This window comes from Pseudochaenichthys georgianus, chromosome 23, assembly GCF_902827115.2.
Source record: "Pseudochaenichthys georgianus chromosome 23, fPseGeo1.2, whole genome shotgun sequence".
NCBI lineage: Eukaryota > Metazoa > Chordata > Actinopteri > Perciformes > Channichthyidae > Pseudochaenichthys > Pseudochaenichthys georgianus.
The window spans coordinates 24,593,526-24,617,119 of record NC_047525.1 but is presented as its reverse complement, the minus strand read 5'-3'; the positions used below and the strand labels follow the sequence as shown (position 1 = coordinate 24,617,119).

General features: G+C 42.9%; 1 protein-coding gene across 5 annotated transcripts in view; it reads right to left on the bottom strand.

The window, feature by feature from the left end:
* abcc9 (ATP-binding cassette, sub-family C (CFTR/MRP), member 9) overlaps positions 1-23,594 on the bottom strand; it is a 96,764-nt gene that overhangs the window by 57,954 nt on the left and 15,216 nt on the right. For all 5 annotated transcript variants that reach the window (XR_011642500.1, XM_071201702.1, XM_071201701.1 and 2 more), the window contains exons 4-17: positions 23,239-23,363; positions 22,666-22,832; positions 22,348-22,449; positions 21,755-21,895; positions 21,175-21,363; positions 17,482-17,514; positions 16,197-16,361; positions 14,577-14,732; positions 12,960-13,094; positions 12,173-12,335; positions 11,719-11,759; positions 11,447-11,589; positions 10,804-10,912; positions 5,400-5,507 (exon numbers count right to left, since the gene is read on the bottom strand). Coding sequence is in view for 4 of the 5 variants with exons in the window: in XM_071201702.1 (XP_071057803.1) it covers positions 5,400-5,507; positions 10,804-10,912; positions 11,447-11,589; positions 11,719-11,759; positions 12,173-12,335; positions 12,960-13,094; positions 14,577-14,732; positions 16,197-16,361; positions 17,482-17,514; positions 21,175-21,363; positions 21,755-21,895; positions 22,348-22,449; positions 22,666-22,832; positions 23,239-23,363 (1,777 nt within the window). In the remaining variant the exon portion in view is untranslated. The remainder of the gene's footprint in view (positions 1-5,399; positions 5,508-10,803; positions 10,913-11,446; positions 11,590-11,718; positions 11,760-12,172; positions 12,336-12,959; positions 13,095-14,576; positions 14,733-16,196; positions 16,362-17,481; positions 17,515-21,174; positions 21,364-21,754; positions 21,896-22,347; positions 22,450-22,665; positions 22,833-23,238; positions 23,364-23,594) is intronic.

The window sequence follows — 23,594 nt, the reverse complement described above, 5'->3', positions numbered from 1 at the left end:
GTAACATGTAACCGTATAATAAACATATTTATATTCTTTGCAGGCTCTTATGGGGCCACAGAAAATGAAGTCGCGGGCCGGATTTGGCCCCGGGCCTTGAGTTTGACACCCCTGATTTAGAGAGTCATGCCTTTGCTCATCAAAAATGTGACCAGCCTTTTTGAAGTGAGCATTGAAAGCATTAGACATACCATCTGAATCTGAAATAAAAGAATCACTGACCTTCAGTGTCTGTGGGAAACTAGAAACCTTCTTGCTCTGAAGTGATTTAATTGTTTTCCAGAATTTCGAATGGTCATTAAAACTATCAGTGGTTAAGCTCAGATAGTAATCAGCTTTAGCTTTTTTAATAAGGGCTGAACATTTATTTCTGAGGACACGAAAAATAAGCCAGTCATCACTAGTGTTAGACTTTCTAGCTAAAGACCATTGCTTATTTCGATCATGAATGAGATCAGATAATTCTCTAGTAAACCATGGAGTGATCCTATTCTTAACTCTGAATTTTCTAAGGGGGGTATGTCTATTAATAATCGATAAAAAGTGATCAATAAAAAATTGGACGGCAGCATCGACAGATGGAATTAACGCTATGAAGTGCCATTTAACCTCCGCCAGATCGTGAAGGAAAGCCTGCTCAGAGACGTGTTTGAAGCAGCGCCTGAGCACAATAAGGCCCTTGGCTTTGGGCAACTTAGTGCTCCTAACGCAAGCAATAGTGCAATGGTCGCTGATATCATTAGGAAAAACACCAACAGACACGTACTTATGAGCTGCACATAATCTGGTTGCATGAGTTTTTTTATTTGCATAGAGCCAGTAGGAGAACATCCTGGGTCCCAAAGAACGACACACTCAATGCTACAGAACAGCATACTACTGTGGATAGATAGGATATTGAATAAAGAATATCAATCAATCAATCAATCAATCAATCAATCAATCAATGTTTATTTATATATTGATTGATATTCTAAATAATAATAATGCATTACATTAAGTACACATTACACATATTAGACATGTAAGAGTCATTACTGCGGACATTACCCACAGGAGTAAATGCGGGTAGAGTGTCTTGCCCAACGGCCTGACGCAGCGGCGGCCGAGGCGGGATTCGAACTGGAGTTCACCAACGCCCCTTGATCTGATGACCAACGCTCTAACCACTGCGCCAAAACCAAAAATGCCAAAAATGATATTCTTTATTCAATATATCTTTATTGTCATCATACAAAGTACACCGACATTTCCTAGGTAACCCTCACTGCATATTAGTATTTCAAGAGCTTGCAATTGTGTGTCTTTACTTATATTTTTTTAAGGCAAGGCAAGGCAAGGCAAGTTTATTTATATAGCACTTTTCGACGCAGGGTAATTCAAAGTGCTTTACAAAAAAGAAATGAAAGACATTAAGCATTAAAAAAGAAAAGCTAATAAAATAAACATTAAGGAAAAATACATGGATAAAAGGCAATACCCCCCGTGGACAAAGCTAGTTTGAGAGAGACATTTTTTTTTTTGTGAGTTTCTTGTGGTATATCTTGTTTGACTACAAACCCAAACATCACATTTTGGGATAAAATCAAACAATCGTATAACATTGGTTAAAAGAAACGTAAAAAAATGTGGATAATGCTACATATTGATGGCAATAAATACAACATAAACTATATATATATCATATATGGGTGTAATGCTTGGGTAGTGACACACTTAGCCTATGTCATGTTTAATAGATGATAAATCAAATCCTCACAACCAAGACTGATGGTATGGAAAACCCTTCGCTTCCTCTCGTTTTAATTAAGTGACCGACGTCTTTGCAGAGAAGAGACAGGAAGTGCAGCGCTGAGAAAAAGTCGGACTCATTCACAAGGCCCTTTGAGGGGTTAGCTAATTCTCGTGTGAATCCTACACTTCCTGTTAAGACAGAGTACACACACACACGTATGATTCCACCCACCCAGAAGTGACCCATGGATGTACAAACACACGAGATATGAAACAGCTGTTGACGTTGTTAAATAAATGGGTATTAGAGAGCAGCTCCTACGTGTCTCTGTATGTGTGAGAGATAACGACCCTCCACCATAAAATTAAACGCATAAATACAGAAATATCTGCAAAAATAGTGTCAGTTTAAACCCAACCAACAACTTTAAACACTTGTATTTATATATTTATAACTACATCTTGTTTAAAACACACCTGAAAGTGTTAATGTTTATTTTAGAGCTAGCATATAGCAGGTATACACGATTTAGCCTGTGTATCGGTAATTGCCTTTTAATTATGGTTACTATCTTTATCATAAAGTGTATTTTTTTATTATATGATCCACTGTCTAGAAGTGCCAATTTGTCAAGAAGAGATCTGGCATTATTATTTTTTATTATAAACTACTAGGAACATAATTGAAGCAAATCATGTACAAAAAAATATAATAATATGTTTAAAAATCTGTGAAAATTGGGTTTTAAAATGCCACTTTGAAACCAACCACTATTCATTTGTATTATGGCTTTTTAACGTCTGTTTTTGAACTTTTGCTTTTTTTAACATGTTTGTAAGTTAGTTATTATTGTCTTCTTACATGACAACGTTTGGGTGTGTTGGAAATAACAAATCTGTCTTAAAAAACACTTAACCAAGGACGAGGCCTACTTATGTTATTGTATCTTTCCCCCTCTTAACTGCCCTCTCTTCTATCCCCACTCTTATTAAAGTGGCCGCTCTTCCCTCTGTATATAAAGCTGTCTTTCCCCCTAAGGTCTCCTTAAACTTTATCAGTATGCGGGGTCGTAAAAGTGCCAGCAGTCGTCAGGAGAGTTGAGTTCATCTCTAGTTCCTCTAATCACAGTCTCACAGAGGTTTCTACTCCTACTTTATTAAAAACCTGGTTCTACCTCGTACAAATATTACTTACAGCGGCCAATAAAACGATTACAATAAGATGGCAGTGTTTCCCATACATTGATTTATTTGTGGCGGGCCGTCACAATTAAATATCGTCCGCCACGAATGGATCTCATAAAAAATAATAAAAATAATATTTTTTATTTTTTTTTGGTGGTCTAATGGATAGTGAGGTGGGCTGATGATCAGAAGGTCGCGAGTTCGAATCCCGCCTGGAACACCACAACTAGTGTGCCCTTGAGTAAGGCAGCTTTGGAATAAGGCGCCTGCTAAATGCCTAAATGATATTTTTGGGAGAATAAACCCCACAGATCCTCAACTCCGGTGTGTCTCACTCATTAACAATGAGCCTTTGGCTTTTCTTGCGGGGGGGGGGGGGGCTGACAATTCGAAAAAAGTACATACTATATGCTACGATTACAGAGGGACGTTTTTAAAGAAAGATGGACACCATTACGTTTTAGGAGGAAACTGGGATTAATAATGGACGGATTATAGAGGCTGCATTAAAAAAAGCAGGATCTACGTCTAAAATAATTTCCTGTAAAGAGCTATCGAACCTTAACGTAGGGACAGACCAAGCGGACACCAAAGAACTGACACAGATGGACCCAACTGTTGTGTCGCCTCGCGTCTCTGCGTCTTGGCCATGTGTCGCACTGGAACACACCGCAAAGACTTCAGCCGATGGCCAAGAAGCACGTACGCGGCAAGCGAGTGGCAATAACTCTCCCTACCAGCAGGCGGCGGTAGTGTGTATTCGTCATTCAAAAGAGGCAACAACCGGAAGACAGACTGCGTGATAACCGAGAGAAGAAGAACAGACTGCGTGATATAAACAAACAACAAATAGCGTGCGTTCCATGTTCCCTCTACAGCGAGAAGCTCACGGGGCTTTCCCGAACCTGAGTCGAGAGCTGGAGGTAAATGGAATCTCACATTTGCTTTCTTAATAGTTTGTTTGGGTCCCTCACTTCCGTTTCGCTTCTCATGCACTGATTCGCTAGCTGAACAGCCAATCAGAGTGATTTCTTTGACCGACAGCCTTTGGCCGATTTCCCACCCATTCGACATGTGGAATCGGTAGGTTGTCGGCCAAAAAGGTGTCGGCACGGCCGAAAAGACACGACGGTGCGGGACACACCAATCTGAGTAGGGCGACAGGACGCTCATCGTCGGCCTGACATCCATCGAAGGCCAAAATCGGCTTGGAGTGTCCGGGGCTTTAGACCCTTTGTCCACACGGTGTGCTTGCATGGCTATCATAAAGTCTCAATATCTTGACACCGTTTTTACAAGACAGACTTGCCTTTTTTCTACCTCTTTTGGAGCTACTTCGAATTACTTTGACACCCTTTTCTCACCATGAACATGCTTGCTCTCACACTTCATTATCAATGGCCCTTTTTCCTGCTCAGTTTGACTGCCGTAGTGTTAGAACTACAAACCTCAGCGGCAGGAACAACAAGTGTCTGCCTGGCTTCTTCTTCATTTATTGGTCTTTTTTATAGGATAGAAGAATAGAATGGGAGGGATGAACCCCTCTGTAATGGTCACACATGCAGAGCACACAGGCAGCTAGTAGGCAGCTAGTGTACAGCGCCCGGGGAGCAATGGGAGTGAGCGGTGTCCGGTGCCTTGCTCAAGGGCACCACGGCAGGGCAGGAGGTGAACTGGGACCTCTCCAAGTAGCAGTCCACACTCCATATTTTAGGTCTGGTCGGGGACTTGAACCGGCGACCGTACGGCTCCCGGTCCAAGCCCCTACTGACTGAGCCGCTGCTGATATACACTGCCAGAAATGAGCTTTTCCTCCAGTTTCTTCAGGCGCCTTTCTGTGAAGTAAAAATGGGTCCAGCCCTTTTGTTGCTGTAGATTAAAGTGACGGCTCTCTCCTCATTGAGAACTACTGACAAAGTCAGAAAAAAGGCCCAGTTCAAAATCTTTTGAACATTTGACCTTGGCAGCAAAGGAAGGCAGGAGATCAGATATAATCAAACGTGGGGAAAGGGAGCGGAAGTATGGATTGTATGGAAAATACTGAATGTCCTCTTCCAACATGAGAGTAGCATGCTAACAAGGGTATCAACTGTAGCTGTGAACATGACAGGATGTGTGATGACCTGGAAGAGCATCAGGACAGTTTGAGGCAGATGATAGCTATGTGATGAACATGATGATGCAGCCTCTATGGAGAGAGACATCAAGCATGCTCATTTCTGACGTGGAGCTGATCTGAAGTAAACATTGAAGACTGCTTTCTGTTCCTCCATCTTGTGACTGTGTGACTCCCTCTCTTGGATATCAGCATGTGAAGGACACTGCTCAGGAACTAGCTGATGCTCTGTATGTGATGACTCCTGAGGCTGAAGCTCAAGCCGGGGACCAGGGAGATTTAAAAACATTATATATGGCAGTTTTTCCCCTATAATCTTTCCCCCCCTTTAACCATTCCCCTAACCGTGACCTTTGACCCTGACCTTGACAGCCACATCCTCCGTCTCCGTGGGTCTCATCTGTCGCCTGGTCGGCAGCTCGTAGTTATCCATCTGGTAGCGTATCGGCTGCTTCCTGTTGACGGCTTTGGTCTTCAGGGGGACATTAAAACACAGAGAGAGAGAGATGTGAAGTTAGCAATAAATATGAAACTGAAGACTTTCCTGCATCCGCTTCAGTTCCTCGGGGAGAGGAAGTGGAGCGGGGGTTCCCTCTGAGACGGAGGATGTTCACCCCGAAGGTTCAAGTCCCACTGCTCACACATTATCCAGACACATAGAAAACATCCTGTTCATCGGAGGCGCTGCCCCGCATGCACATTTGGTATTTTAGTAGCAGAGATGGCAAAAGTACACACATCCTTTACTCAAGTGGAAGTACAGATACTCGTGTTTAAAAACCATGAAAGGGTGTCGATAAAACAGTCGGGCTGCTTTAAAAGGATGTCTTGGCATTAGGGCTGCACGATATTGAAAAAAAATGACCCTGCGATATATATTGCGTTTTTTTTAACTATATTTAACCGGATGAAGGATTTTAGTCACGGACGTCTGGATCTTAACTGGTTGACTCATCGTACCTTAAGTCATGATCCAACATGTCATGATCATTATGCATGTTGCTTCCCCTCAAATAATCTGTGAAGAGAAGAACCTTTTTCTATCCAAAATAGTTCCAGATGGCAGACGTTGAAGTAAATCTTCATTCTCGCCGGTATTGTCCTCCTGTGCCTCGCTCATTTTTTACCGGTGTTTTGAGGGTCTGCAAACTAGCGGGGCGGGGCCTGCTGGGATCTGATCAAGAGTGATTGTGATTGGTGGTTTGCTGTGCATGCAGAGCCGGCATGTCACTCACTCAAGTGCCCCTGACATGAGAGCCGCGCAAGTTTTCCTTTTGTAGCAAGCAGCAAAATAATTGTAACATGAGGTGTTTGAGTTATTTCCCTACTTTAATATCGCACATCCTAAAAAAAAAATTATTAAAAAAGATTAATAAAATCGCACGTCCCTGCGATGTGAATATCGCTTATATTATTAATATTAATATTGCTTTGTTACCACCATCTGTTTTAAAATGGCATGAATGTTTGATTTGTTTCTTCAGCTCTTCGTTACCCAGCAGGTATGTAATGTGACGTCTGTGAGCTGCACGAGTCTCGGATCTTAATTGGAAGCATTCTTTGCAGCAGATTTACTCGTTGCTTTCTGCTTTTTAACAGTTTGACTTCCTTTTCTGCAGATAAACAGGTGCCTGGTTTTATCCAAAAGACCACTACCTTAAATAAAATAGTCCTTTTTTGCATTAAAGTATGCCCTTCTTCATAAGGCACTGACATGTTGGAATAAACTAAAGGAACATTTGTGGTTTTGATACCAGGGTCTTATAATTATTGCCTTTTGATCGACTGTGGTCTTATTTCTACTGTCGCTAAGAAGCAACATGTTTTTAAGCATTTATCTCAAATAAATTAGCTTGAAAGTAAAACAAGTGGCATGTGTACATCTAGACCGGGTGACGACACTACCTATTGACGCAGCAGCCACTGTAAGTTATATTCTTGTTTAATTAGACTTCTCTGTTTCATTCATTCTACTCTGTATAATCGTTCTGTAGTTATTGTAGCTAAAACGGCGCTTTTGAGAGATTTTAAATCTCAGATCTGCTCACGTGAACCTGTTACTCAGGTCTCAGTCGGCATTCAAGCCTGCATTACAATAGGCAGGGCCTCTCAGCTGTCGCCCATCAGCTGTAGAGAGTTAACTAATTAGAGGGGCGTGGCCTCACAGCTGTGAGAACTCAGCAATCAGGCGTCCATTTTAGGTAGCTCTTTCAGCGTCAGACATTGGAGTCCTGCGGGAGGCAAATCCTACTTTGATTGAGCTAATTACCGCATGGTGTCTTGTTTTCTTTTCTTTAGCTTTCGAGCCCCTCAGGCTATAATCATGTGTATTTTCTCCATTCCTGTTCATGTGTCTTCTCGCAATTATCACTGGCCCCGTGTATCTCCTAATCGCTATAACCGGTCCGCTCTCGTCTATCCCACGTGCTCCACTGAGATCCAGCACCTAGTTTCAGGCGGCCTGTGGAACTGCCAGTCAGCTGTTCCTAAGGCTGACTTCATCTCTGGCTCCGCCTCCCTGCAGTCTCTGGGTTTCCTTGCTCTCACTGAGACGTGGATTACTCCATCCATCACATCCACCCCAGCAGCTCTCTCCACAGCATATTCCTTCTCCCATACACCCAGACCCACTGGCAGAGGAGGTGGCACTGGTCTCCTGCTCTCTCCCAAATGGAGCTTTTCCCTCTTCAAGCTTCCTAACTTCACTCCTTCCACCTTTGAATTCCATGCCGTCACTGTGACCCATCCTATACAATGAACCCTTGTTGTTCTCTACCGTCCACCAGGCGCCTTGGGGGACTTCTTGGAGGAGTTAGATCATCTCCTCTCACACATCCCTGAAACTGGCCCTCCCGCTGTACTTCTCGGAGACTTCAACCTCCAGACGGGGAAGATAGACGAACTAACATCTCTGTTAACCACCTTTGCTTTCTCACTGTCTCCGTCCCCACCGACTCATAAAGCTGGCAGTGTCCTTGATCTCATATTCTCAAGGAACTGCACTACTTCTAACCTCTCTGTAAACCCGCTCCACACCTCCGATCACTTCTTCATTTCATTCTCTTTACCCCTTTCCAAACATAACAAACTAATCTCTTCTCATCCTGCACTTGTCCGCCGTAACCTCCGTTCCCTCTCCCCCTCTACCTTTGCCTCCTCGGTGCTCTCAGCCCTCCCTTCCTCTGACTCGTTCCAACTCCTGCCTCCAAACTCTGCTGCAGAAACTCTCCTCTCTACTCTCTCATCCTCTCTGGACTCTCTCTGTCCTCTCACATCTGGGCAGGCTCGTCAGTCCCCTCCTGCTCCCTGGCTAAATGACGCACTGCGTGCTAATAGAACCGTCCTTCGGGCAGCAGAGCGGAAACGGTGGAAATCCAAACACCGTGACGACCTCCTAACCTATCAGGCTCTCCTCTCCTCTTTCTCTGCTTCGATCTCTCAGGCAAAAAGCACTTTCTTTCAAGATAAGATCCAATCTTCCTATTCCAATCCCAAAAAACTATTTTCCATCTTCTCCACCCTCTTGGACCCCCCCAAAGCCCCTCCCCCCTCCTGGACCCCCCCAAAGCCCCTCCCCCCTCCTGGACCCCCCCAAAGCCCCTCCCCCTCCTCCCTTCTGTCAAGCGACTTTGTTGACCACTTTGAAAAAAAGGTTGATGATATTCGCTCTTCTTTTTCTGACTCACCCCTACTCACCGCCGGATCACCTGAGCCACCTTCCACCCGCACACTGACCTCCTTTTCCCCTCTCTCTCCAAGTGAGGTTCGTACCCTCATTACCTCTGCCCGCCCTACCACCTGTCCTCTGGACCCTATCCCTTCAAACCTCCTTCAGACTATCGCTCCTGATATTCTACCGTGTCTCACCCATTTCATCAACACTTCTCTAACTTCTGGTCACTTTCCAAACAGTCTCAAGGAGGCGAGAGTAAACCCTCTCCCAAAGAAACCCACTCTCGACCCGTCTGACGTTATAAACTACAGGCCTGTCTCTCTCCTCCCGTTCCTGTCTAAAACACTTGAACGCGCTGTCTTTAAACAACTCTCCTGCTATCTCCATCAGAACAACCTTCTGGATCCGCACCAGTCTGGTTTCAAGGCAGGTCACTCCACAGAAACTGCTCTCATTGCTGTCTCTGAGGAACTGCACACGGCTAAAGCAGCCTCCCTCTCCTCTGTCCTCATCCTGTTGGACCTGTCTGCTGCATTCGACACGGTGAACCATCAGATCCTCCTTCGCACTCTCCAAGAACTTGGAGTTTCAGGCTCTGCACTTTCCCTCCTCACCTCATACCTCAAAGACCGTACCTACAGGGTAACTTGGAGAGGGACCAAGTCCGACCCTTGTCAATTAACTACAGGGGTCCCTCAGGGCTCTGTTCTTGGTCCCCTCCTCTTCTCCCTGTACACAAACTCGCTCGGATCTGTCATTAGCCCGCATGGTTTTTCATTCCACTGCTACGCTGACGACACCCAATTAATCCTGTCCTTCCCCCGCTCAGAGACCCAGGTCGTCACACGCATCTCTGCTTGTCTAGCTGACATCTCTCAGTGGATGTCTGATCATCACCTCAAGCTCAACCTTGACAAGACTGAACTGCTTTTCCTTCCGGGAAAAGATTGTCCCACTCTTAACCTGACAATCAACATCGGCCCCTCTGCTGTTTCCCCGACTCAGACTGCAAGGACTCTGGGTGTGACCCTGGATAACAACCTGTCCTTCACTGCAAACATCGCTGCTACAACCCGCTGCTGCAGATACACGCTCTACAGCATCAGGAGGATGCGTCCCCAGCTGACCCAGAAAGCCACGCAGGTTCTGGTCCAGGCTCTCGTCACCTCACGCCTAGACTACTGCAACTCCCTCCTGGCTGGTCTCCCTGCATGTGCCATCCGACCTCTGCAGCTCATCCAGAATGCAGCAGCTCGTCTGGTCTTCAACCTTCCTAAATGTTCCCACACCACTCCGCTCCTCCGCTCCCTCCACTGGCTTCCGGTAACTGCTAGAATCCACTTCAAGACACTGGTGCTTGCGTACCATGCTGCGAATGGATCTGGCCCTTCCTACATCCAGGACATGTTAAACTGTACACCCCAGCATGTGCACTACGCTCTGCATCAGCCAAACGACTCGCTGCACCCTCGCTGCGAAGGGGACCCAAGTTCCCATCAGCAGAAACACGTGGGTTTGCTATCCTGGCTCCAAGATGGTGGAATGAGCTCCCATTGACATCAGGACCGCAGAAAGCTTACACACCTTCCAGACTGAAACTCATCTCTTTCGACTCCACCTCGAGGATAGAACTATTAACAAAGCACTTATATACTAACAAAGGGCTGGCTCTAAAGCCAGTTGAGTAGCACTTGAAATGTTTTGGCTCTATGAAACCTGATGTACTTTATGATTCTGTTTTCTTCAAGGTTGTGTCTTCCTGGTCGAATGCACTTATTGTAAGTCGCTTTGGATAAAAGCGTCAGCTAAATGCAATGTAATGTAAAAGTGGGATGTTTAAATTTCTACCGAAAGTTGCGGAGACTCAAACTGTTTGTAGATGAAGAACCACAAGGTTTTCCACGAACTATTATATAAAGAAGTGTGAATATCTGCTACTTTTCAGCCGTGTCTATCCTCTGCAGATATCAGGTATGAACGAGACTGAATACAAACCACAATGTTCCTGTTGAAACCCTGATGTGAATTCAAACTGGTGTTACGAAGATAATTGTGTTAATTGATCCTGTTCTCGTTAGAACTCGTTAACACTCACCCCGCCCGAGTGTTTCTTTCCTGCTTCCATGGAAACAGACATGTCACCGTTCCTCCAGCTGTCGTCTCCGATTTCGTCACTCTGGAGAAACTCATTGAGCTTCTCGACACTGCCAACACACACACACACACACACACATTTATATTAAAGGATAAACAATCCTAAAGTAAAAAATGATCACGGCAATATGTGGATCCAGGTGGATGTACACGATCTTACAGGTGCCTTTCGTCTGTTATATTTATACGTTTTAAGGTCAAATGTACACGTACACACACACACACACACACACACACACACACACACACACACACACACACACACACACACACACACACACACACACACACACACACACACACACACACACACACACACACACACACACACACACACACACACACACACACACACACACACACACACACACTTGAGCGAGTATGATTGTGACGACACAGATAGCTCTAATCTCTGAGGAGGTTAGAGTTTCTCCTCCCTGCTGTCAGGTTTCCTCCATGTTCCTTTAATTAGATGTTTGGATCACATCCTTTTTTAGTCATGTCCACAACACACACACACACACACACACACACACACACACACACACACACACACACACACACACACACACACACACACACACCTGACGAGAGCCTTCACAGCGAATCTGACCACAGTGGAGAGCAGGAAGAGAGGAGTGACGAGGATGTGGAACAGCGCCAGGGCAGCGAAGGCCTCGTGAGGAGTGGGGCCTTTTTCATTCAGGAAATGAGACATCACAAACGTCTACGAGACAAGAAGTGAAGGTCGGTAAGCCTCGTTGGTATTCACGTGTCATGCTATGGTTGAAGGAAGCAGAAAGAAGCAGCACAATGGAGATACAGGAAGAAATGATTTGAAGTGAAAGTGACTTACGGCGAGCACGGCAGCAATGGGGATCGCAGCGTTCATGAAGACTGGAGAGAGAATGTGAGACAACAGACATCAAGAACATGTATAATTTAATAGAATATAACGAGTATAAAATGTAAATAATACATATTTTAATTTTATATTTAATCCCAATACTTTGAGTACATTTTTCTTATCATACCTAAATGCTTTTACTTGCAATGGAGTATTTTTACCGTATAGTATTAATACTTTTCCCTAATTAAAGCCTAAAAGACTTGCTGTTTTATTTCCCTATACACACACAGACTAATTCACTTATCAAAGTCACATTTACTTTATCATTTTTTTACATTTAGTTGTAATTGTATTATATTATTATTATACCACTTGTCCTGTCTTTCTTTACCAATCCCCATAGAGGGTCTATTTTCTGCATTGAGCATCATTTAAACTCTGGTGTTTGTCTCCATCTTACTGGACATGGAGGTGTAGAAGGCGAAGGTCCTGAGGCTGGTGAGCTCCTTCCCTCTGGTTTCCTCCACGCTGTCGCAGAAGATGTTCTCCCAGGCGTAAAGCTTTAACAACTTTATACCCTTCAAGATCTCCGAGGTCTTCTTCAGACGATCTGTAGAGTGCTCCTGAAAGCAGAGGAAAGTAAAGTCAGTGAAATACTGGCTTTACATCATGAAGTACAAATACTTGGTTACTGCACTTAAGTACATTTGTCTGGTATCAGTACTTTACTCCACTACTTATTTTCTGATGACATTTTACTTTGAACACAAATACCTGTATTTTCTACTTCTTACATGTTGAACTCAAATACCTGTACTTTCTACTTCTCTCATGTTGAACTCAAATACCTGTACTTTCTACTTCTCTCATTTCCCAAACAGCTGGTTCCTTTAGTCTGAATGTGTGTTGGTGCGTGATCATTATTCTTTAGAGTCACTGCGTGCCTATTGGTTGGAACACGATCCGTGTATCCATCACTTCCTGGTCTTCTCTAAAGAAGAGGGACCAATGGAAACGTTGTCATGTTGCCGTTGTTCAGCATGGAAACATTCATTAGCTAACAATGACATTATTGTTCTATTAATATAAAGGGAGGTCAGGTACTCTTTGAAGCAGCTGCTAGCTATGGGTACTTTCTACTGAAGTACACTTCAAAGCCTCTTTACTTCTACTTGAGTAAAGCATGTGTACTTTTGCCCTCTCTGGAAACATTTTTAAATAAACAGTTCTATAAGCCAGCCGCTCACCAGTGTGCTTTTCTGAGTGTCTGCCAGCTTTGTAGCGATGAGGTACTGGACGGGGGCCAGCAGCACGATGACAGACGCTCCGACCAGAGCGCTCCAGCCCAGCAGGTAGTAGAGCAGGATCACTCCCATAATAATCTGCAGAGAGAGGAGGTACAGGGTCAACAGACTGGGAATTAGGGTCGTTTTAGGATCAAGTACATGATACGGAGCAAGAGGAGGGGGTAATACTTCGGGGAAATCACTCAGATGTTTCTTAGACTCCTTTTTGAGGTCTCCAAATAAATAAAAAGCAATTAGCAATCTCTAAAGTGAAAAGATATTAGATTAACATGTGCACGTGACATATTTCCACACTCTTAAAATGTTTGGGTATTTCTTTTTTTTTTTTTAACGACATCACTTCACGTCGCACGGTTGATTTAGCTTCATCACATCATGGACACATATGCTTGCAAGATGTGATTATTCGACAAAAGAATATTAACATTTATTTTGTTAACTTGAGAAAACACACAGAGCCATGGGACGGGATAATGTTATGGGGAAAAAACTCGGAATATTCTAAACTAAAGTATAATATAAATATTAATACACCTTGACTAAAGTCACACATTTAAAAGAAAAAAGGTGTTTTTCTTAACCCTCCTGTTGTCTTCGGGTCAAATCTGACCGAGTTACTACTTTCATCAATCGTAACTTTTTTGTTTTACATTCGATTGCATTCAGGCTTCATGATATCCTTCACAGACATTTGAACATATACAATGGCTGATCACCACTTTCCATTGCATTCTGGATGATTTAGTCAACTTTGTAACACCCATGGTGTTCCCGTAGTAACCATCCGGATCAGATAACACACACACACACACACTCTAGATGTCCCCCCCCCCCCCCCCCTTATGTGCCCATCCCCCCATGTGAATCACACTTGGCACACACAGGACAACGACACATTTCCCGCTCTTATGTGCCCCTCCCCCCACATGGCACACCAATACATGTTCAGTGTCTGTTCTTTGTATATTTACTGCAGTTCTTCATGTACACCAGTACTCTGATACAACATGTACAGTTTGAAAGGGTGTGAAATGAAATTTGGTGATGATTAATGTTTTTTGTGTTAATGTAATAGCAGTTAAAACAGGACCGGTCACATTTGGCCGGGAACACGAAAGTAAGGGGGGGAAACAAAGGCAATCGGAGGGTTAAGGGGGATTTAAGGGGATCTTAGGAGGATATCTTAACCCAAAAAAATGCATTATATGTTTTTAAATTGATCATTTATCTTGTTAATATAAAACCCTTCCCCAGCTCCATATTTTATTTGGATGTGTTCCTCACCTACAAAAGGCATTTAAGATAAGAAGATAAGATGAGATAAGAAGTACTTTATTGATCCCAATTTGGGGAAATGTTGTGTTGCAGCAGCACGAAAGACATGGCTTTGGATAATACAAATTAAAAAGACTATAATTAAACAAGAAAGTAGAAAATATACATGTTGAATTTACAAATTAACGATAACAAAAACTAAATCAAGTTTACATTCACACAGCATTAAAGTTGTTGATGCAACATCATTACAGAACATTGGATGCATGGAGGTGCTGTTACCTGCACCGGCATGGCCCAAAGGTTGGGGCAGAGGAAGAAGAACCACATCAGCTGGTTGGTCTCTATAGCAACCAGGTTGTTGATCTGCCCGATCGTCATCTCCCCCATCGACATGTTGGAGGTGGACAGACGCAGGATCTTGTTGTAAATCATCGCCTAGGTAACAGACATAGACGTATATCATTAAAACTATGGATTTGATGCTGCATTCATTTTACAAAGGTATCGATTAAAGAGGCCCTATTGTGCTTTCTGGGTTTATTTCCTCTCCTATACACCTGAACACCAGCAGGAGAGGACTCTTTAAAGTAGAGACACTACATACTGATATACACCTGAACATCAGCAGGAGAGGACTCTTTAAAGTAGAGACACTACATACTGATATACACCTGAACATCAGCAGGAGAGGACTCTTTAAAGTAGAGACACTACATACTGATATACACCTGAACATCAGCAGGAGAGGACTCTTTAAAGTAGAGACACTAAATACTGATATACACCTGAACATCAGCAGGAGAGGACTCTTTAAAGTAGAGACACTAAATACTGATATACACCTGGACACCAGCAGGAGAGGACTCTTTAAAGTAGAGACACTACATACTGATATACACCTGAACATCAGCAGGAGAGGACTCTTTAAAGTAGAGACACTACATACTGATATACACCTGAACATCAGCAGGAGAGGACTCTTTAAAGTAGAGACACTAAATACTGATATACACCTGAACATCAGCAGGAGAGGACTCTTTAAAGTAGAGACACTACATACTGATATACACCTGAACATCAGCAGGAGAGGACTCTTTAAAGTAGAGACACTAAATACTGATATACACCTGAACATCAGCAGGAGAGGACTCTTTAAAGTAGAGACACTAAATACTGATATACACCTGGACACCAGCAGGAGAGGACTCTTTAAAGTAGAGACACTACATACTGATATACACCTGAACATCAGCAGGAGAGGACTCTTTAAAGTAGAGACACTACATACTGATATACACCTGAACATCAGCAGGAGAGGACTCTTTAAAGTAGAGACACTAAATACTGATATACACCTGAACATCAGCAGGAGAGGACTCTTTAAAGTAGAGACACTAAATACTGATATACACCTGGACACCAGCAGGAGAGGACTCTTTAAAGTAGAGACACTACATACTGATATACACCTGAACATCAGCAGGAGAGGACTCTTTAAAGTAGAGACACTACATACTGATCATCAGGATGTGTCCTCTTTAATCAGGGTTTTGTTTACTTGAACTTTCTTGTCAGTATTAATCCCAAAGGTTTATTGTCTAGTAAACATCCAAAGGGGGATTCACTTTTCAATATTCTGTCCATTAATCCCTGTACCGTTAAGAGAGAAGTAAGAACTTCTAAAAAAATGTCCTTACTCTTTGACACATTCAACAGAAATGATTAATGAAATGTCTCCATTTCCAAAAACAAGACGATGGAAAATGTCCTCTCTGTTTCATTTCATTCTCTGAAATACTTTTCACAGCAACACCTCAGCATGGGGTGAACAAAGCGTCTCGAGTTAAATACCCACGATGCTTCACTTCATCACTACCCACAATGCTTCACTTCACTCACCAGCAGGGCTCCGCGCAGGTTGATGCCGGTCTCTATGGTAACGTAGTATGATGCCTGCAGGAAGGTCCTCTGCAGGATCAACGCCAGGAAGAGAAGAACAGCGAGAACCGAGGGGTTCTGAAGCAGCTCGGTGGACGGTATGAAGTACACGTCCATTTTAGTGTTCTGTAACCACACACACACACACACACACACACACACACACACACACACACACACACACACACACACACACACACACACACACACACACACACACACACACACACACACACACACACACACACACACACACACACACACACACACAGATGATATACTGTCTTTTTTTAAACCTGATCGTCTGTATTTATATTATACTACGACAAACAATGGCTGCATCTCACTTCAGTTAAATGGATTCCTTGCATCCCTCACTTGCGTCCTTTCCCTGCGACTAGTCCCTCCCACCAAGGAAGCATGGAGAGACGCAAGGAAACCACGGGAAGCAGGGAAATTAGTTTTAAGAGTAATGGGACGTCGTTTCCTCCGGAGCGTCACGTGAAGCGACGTCCGTTTGTGATGACGCTGCACAGCTGATCGTCTGACAGCAGCCAGATCAGTGCATGCGCTGCCTCGTCCAATCAGTGAGCGATACACAGTAAGGGGGCGGGGCGAGTCTCCTGTCTGGTAGTTCCTCGATTATCGCTCCTCGGTCCTCGGGCACAAATAAGGCCACTGGGACGCTACTCAAGATGGCGCAGATAAATCAACTTCCGGTGATACCGAGCCCGAGGAGCGAGGAAATGAAAAATAACTAAAGTGAGACGCACCCAATAAAGGGGATTCTAATTTGTATCTAGTAATTTGCAATTATCGATAAGCCACTGAGGGTAAAATAATGAATGGAGCAGGGCATCAGAATCAGAACACTTTATTTATCCCAGGGGAAATTGGGCTTTGTGACATTTGCTAAATTGTTTAATTAAATAAAATAAATGACAAATAAATGTCAAAAAAGGAAAAAGTAAAAGTGTATAAACACACTTTTACTTTAACTTAATTATCTTGTTTATATAAATATTTTATTATATCTTTAGTTGAAACGTTACTTTTTACATTTCTATAAATATGTTTATTTTATTTTAGTTCTAAACCTTTTTATTGATCACTCTAACTTATATTATATGTTTATACATTTGTTCCATTCTATTATTTTTCACACAACGACGTTTTTCGATAGACATCCAGAATAAAAAAATATCACAAAATATATAATCATAATTATAAAAACATATAAACTCACATTTGCTACACTAATCATCAACGCCTCCAATGCCTAAAGTAAAAGAAGAAGAAAAGAAAGATAATGAAAATTAGGAAAACAACAGAAATTCATCAAAAACATTTGAAATCATTGTAAAATATTCTTGGGCAGAAGTACTGTAGACTTCTATACAATCTCTCAGGTCTGGTCGGGGCTTGAACCGGCGACCCTACAGTTCCCAGTGCAAGGCCCTACTGACTGAGCCACTGCCGGAAGAAAGGACATTTTCTCATAGACTTCTATACAGTCTGAGGTAATAACACAAATGAAAATTCGCTAAATGTTCTCATGGACTTACTATCTTTGGTAATAAACAAGAGAAAACTAGGCTCATTTTCTCATAGACTTCTATACATTTGAAGGTAATACATCAAGAGAGAAGTAACATTCGAAAATAGTGAGCAATGGGAGTATTCCTTCCAGATATTCCACTCTTAGCATGTGAAGGAACACACACACACACACACACACACACACACACACACACACACACACACACACACACACACACACACACACACACACACACACACACACACACACACACACACACACACACACACCCACACACACATATACACACACACACACCACACACACCACACGCACACATACACACACACACACACACACACACACACACACACACACACACACACACACACACACACACCCACACCCACACACATATACACACCCACACACACACATACACACACACATACACACACACATATACACACACACACATATACACACACACACACACCCACATATACTGTACACACATATACACACGCGCACACACACACACACACATATATACACACACACACACACACACACACACACACACACCACCACACAACACACACACACACACACACACACAGCAGCAGCAGCAGTAAAAGCACATAGTGATGCTCTGCAGGCCTGCGTGTGTCTTAAAGTGTGATGTGAGTGGAGAATGTTCCGTGTCACTCAGCCATGCAGCGCTGCTCTTTATCTCCTGCCCATTATCCCACTTTAAAGGCAGGCAGAAGACCGGACAGCCTCTCACGTCTCTCACAACATCCAGCCTAATGGGCTGAATGAAAACACACTGCAGGAGCATCTGCTGTGTGTCACGGTGGATTTAAGAGGAGTGGAAGTCTGTGATCGGCCAAATGGACCTCCTGCTTCCTCTCTGCCTGCACCGCTTTGTTAAGCCGCCATCGGGAGACTTGTTTTTAGGTTATTGTATTAATAGCTACAAGTTAGGGCTGCTCAACTAATCGTATTTTAATCGCAATTACGATTATGGCTTGCAACGATTACGAAAACAGCGTAATCGAAATAAAACGATTTTTTTTTTAATATTATTATTTTTTTTTTATTGGTTCTTCAGTTGAGTTATACTTAAAGTTCAAGGTAATCAACTGTTAAAAACATACTGTCAAATCTTTTTTCTCCATTAAATTGATGTTTTCAAAGTCAATGGATAATCGTTTTTAATAATCGTGATATCATTAATTGACCCAAATAATCGAGATTATGATTGTAGCTGTAATCGAGCAGCCCTACTGCAACTTCAGATCCAGCTGATGTTGATTTATGAACTCCAAGGGCTGCACAATTTATCGTTTTTCTGTTCATTATGTCAACTCGTGTGCGATAAACACTTGCTTATAGACTGCACTAGTACACTGTCGCTTGATGAGGACGTTAAACAGTAGAAAAGTTCACATATGCAGCGATAACTAAGGCAATTCATTAATTAAGTCCCGGGCGTCTCCAACAATGCAATGAAAAACATGAAACAGTGCAAGAGAGAGATAGCTTTAAGGAATGCATTACTTCAAAGGTCCACCTATCAGGAGCTGTTTGGGTAGAAGCGTTCATCGACCCAAACACCTTCCGGCGCAGACTGAAAACTCATCTCTTTCGACTCCACTTCGAGCGATAGAATGACTAACAAAGAACTATTAACAAAGCACTTATCTACTAACAAAGGGCTGGCTTATCTAAAGCCAGTTGAGTAGCACTTGAAATGTTTGGCTCTATGAAACCTGATGTACTTTATGATTCTGTTTTCTTCAAGGTTGTGTCTTCCTGGTCGAACGCACTTATTGTAAGTCGCTTTGGATAAAAGCGTCAGCTAAATGCAATGTAAAAAAGTGTTAGTTCACCCAAAGGTCAACACAGATGCAACTACATGTACAAGTGTGTGTGTAAAGTCATTTCAGGGCTTTACGACATTACAGACATATCCTCACGTCATTCACACACTCTGGTGGTGACACGATGACTGTGGACTGACAAACTGGGACTGAGTCATTCATTCATTGGCTTCAGCATCAGGGTGTGATGTGGACAACCCGTGATGTCATCGTTTGGAGTTGATTTTGGTTTAACTGTAATTGAGTAAACGCTTTAATCCGACTTCGGTCGCATTGACGGCTCCAGTCTAGACATACGTTGAAATATCCAAAGTGATTCCTCAGGAGAGAAAATTAATGACGTTTACATTTCTCGTCTGAGTCTCAGTTTTCGATCACCACAGGCTGTTCAAATGCAACCGTCTTATCGCACTTTGTTCATCAATTTCTAGTTTTCAATCAAATCAGTGCTTTCGTATCTCACCGCAGATACTGAAGCCATTTGGAGCACGAAGACCCCGTCTACACGAGGACGATACGGGTTGAACCATCTGATCCCCGTACCGAGGCTCTATCCACTGCGCCACACGCCGTCCACCGCGGAGAATAAACAGAAGGGCAACCATGGCAACCAGGCTACGGGGTGTTCTTCGCTGCTTTTGGTGTATGTTGTGGCGGCAGCAGCGCCACTTACAGGCCCGGCATATGTACTACAGCGTTTCCAGCGGGTCGAGCGGTCTCGTGTGGACGGAAGACTTTTTTGAAAACGCATTCGGTGCGTAAAACTAAAACGTTCCCGTGGAAATGGGGTCGAAGCGGTTCTCTCTCTTGACCCTGTGTAAACCTTCATAAGACTAATACACTTTGCATTGTGAACTTAATGCAGTGCACTTTATCCATGCAACAACTTCCTCCAGCCTTTGATTCATCTTTGATGTCCCTGAGGAACGCCTCGAAGCGTTTCCACAGAAGCGAGGATCTGTGTTTCCGCTCCAGGTACGGGCGAAAGACGGGAATTGAACTTAACTGTGATTGGATTACCCTCACACTAAGAGCTGCTCTCAGCAAACCGTTGGTTGTGTAATCATAGGGCAGATTAAAAAACGAAAATCTTCAAGGTAAAATTATGTGTCTTTTCAAAAGTGTTTGATTAATTGATCGAGATTATCGTCTCGAAAGCTTTGAGGGGTTCTCGAGTTTAGTCCTCTTTAATTGATATAGCCCAATACCACAGATTACTCATACAGTACTGTATGTCTCTGTTTTTCACATTCGGACCACCAGTTGAGAACCACTGCATTAACAACGAAGACAGTCCTAAAGAAAAAAATTATCACGTCAATATGTATTAAGAGAGAAAAATGGACCAGGTTTAGGCAACAATATTCCAGGTGCCTTTCATCCGTTATATTTAGAAGTTTTAAGGTCAAATGTAGGCACACACACACACACACACACACACACACACACACACACACACACACACACACACACACACACACACACACACACACACACACACCTCCTCTCCTACCTTGGCCTTGTCCTGCACTGACAACTTGTCCTTCTTCAGGTACTTGACGATGCCGCAGATGCAGAGCGGCCCGGCGAAGCCCAGCAGGTCGGCCAGGTATCTGAAGGTGGAGCTGAGCAGGATGGGCCGTCCGAACGCTCGGTGCATGGAGCGCCAGATGGACGGGGCTTTGTTGGGATCCTCTGCTGTCTGAGGGGGAGGAGGGATTTAAAGGACCCCTAATATACTGTTCTTCATCAATACATCACAGGTCTCAGATATATACAGAGCCTGTCTCTGATTGGCTGAAACACCAAACAGATCATTGCAGCATTACCCATAATCCCCTCTGTTTCAGCCCTGTTTCCAAAGTGCTGATCCTCTGAGAGACATTTGGTGGGGGGGGGGGGGGTTACCTTGGTTGCTGATTGGCTAATGGCTACACAAGACAACACATCGTCATGACATCATAAAGTGGCCAAAATCTGATCAGCTCATTTTCAGAGAGGTTTCTATAGAAATGGATCAAAAAGAGAGAGAATCTTTGTCTCTCATTCTTCTGATACTGTCACCATGTCAGATGTCGACCTCCTCCACTCACCCTCTGGTCCTCGTAGGCGTCTTTGAGCTTCAGGTAGTTGGTGAGCGCTCTCATGGCGATGGGCAGCTTCCCGATCTTCTTCAACTCGATCGGCCTCTTGTGGGCTCCGATAATCAGAGGATTCATCCACCAATATGTTGCCTAAAAAGTGTCAAGAATTTGTCCTGGTTACTCCGCTGACGGGTGATGATGATACAGGGATATTTTGTGATGAATAAATGATATCTTATGGCCTACATTTTTTAATAGAGTGCAGATTTTGTTGCATTTCAGACGTATCTCTAATTGATTCGTTTATTGATATGATTTTTAACATTTTGTAAATTGTATTTATTTGTACCCGTAATTTGGTTTGTAATTTGTATTATTTATTTCACTATTTATTTATATATTTTTTTGGGATTATTCATCTGTAAAATTAATTAATAGAATAAAATAATTAAAAAAAATACGAATTAAAAATAGAAAATGTAAGAAATTCAATTAATTAAAAATGTAACTTTAACATCGGAACATTACAAAATATATAAATAAAAATAATTTTCTATGTTTCTGAAGGAAACAATAAAATACATATTACATATTGTTTGTACCTTAGACAGCAGGTTGACAAACGGCTGCAGGAAGCGAACGCCTAAATCCTGCAAATCCTCGGGGGGTTTCACCTTCTGGGGGTTGGCAAAGAACACGTACTTCTACGGGGAGAGAAAAGGACAAAATTAATCAACCAAAATTGACGGACAACTTATTAATAAATTGCATAAAAATATCTATATTACATGGATGCCAAAAGCACGTGGTGACCAAATCAAAAAAAATAAATGCAAGAAAAAAAGAAGTTATTTATAGGGGGAAATTGTTAATTACAATTTGTTTTTTTGTTTAAAAAGTGGCGTCAGATGCCTCCTCACCCTGACTCTGATGACGTTGATCTCCACGGCCATCAGCAGCCCGTACAGCAGCACCAACAGCGCCGTGATGCAGAACCTCAGGTGCTGAGGGCCCACCTCGTGCACTGCAAACTTCCACAGCTTGATGGACTTGGTGATGAACGCCAACACCCAGTAGATGAAGAGGACTGAGCAACAGGAGACAGGAGAGGGGTGTGGTGTCTTATTAATGGCATAACGGATCTTAAAATGTAACTTAAAATGTATATATATGAGCACAAGACTAGAAAATACTTCCTGAATATTCCTTGTGTCATTGTCTCTGATTTCTACACATCAACCAGGTGAACATGTGAAAAACTAGTCTGATAAATGTCCTCAAGAGATGTCACTTGAGTCAGGTGTGGAGTAGGAAACATGACTACCAGACCTCAGTAGCTCCAGAGTTGCATTGTGGGTAATGTCAGTGTCAGGTTTTAATAAGGAAATAGAACACAATATGAAATCTGTCGAGTCGTCCTTTAAAAGCTGGAAAGGATGTACTGGATTATTAAAAGGTTAAAGCTAAAACAGACGAGGTTTAATGAGTGTTACCGAGCAGCAGTTTGGGGAAGTTGGACGTCTCGATGTTGTGATAGTAAACGACTGATGTTGTCGCGGCGATGAAACCCATGAAGGCCGGCAAGAAGAGATGAAGGTGGGTGGTGGTCAGCATCGTCCTACAGCAAGATAAGAACTATTAACATGTGGATATTAAAAGGTTCATTTTGGCGAAAAGGAAGAAAAAAAATAGTCAACTTTATTGTCAATCTTTCAGTTTGTGTGTACAGATAGAGAGATCGAAATACCGTTTCCCACCATCCCGAATACAAAAACAAATATATATATATGCAAATATGTATATAGCTATATATACTAGGGATGGGAATGATTCATCGAATATTCAAAAT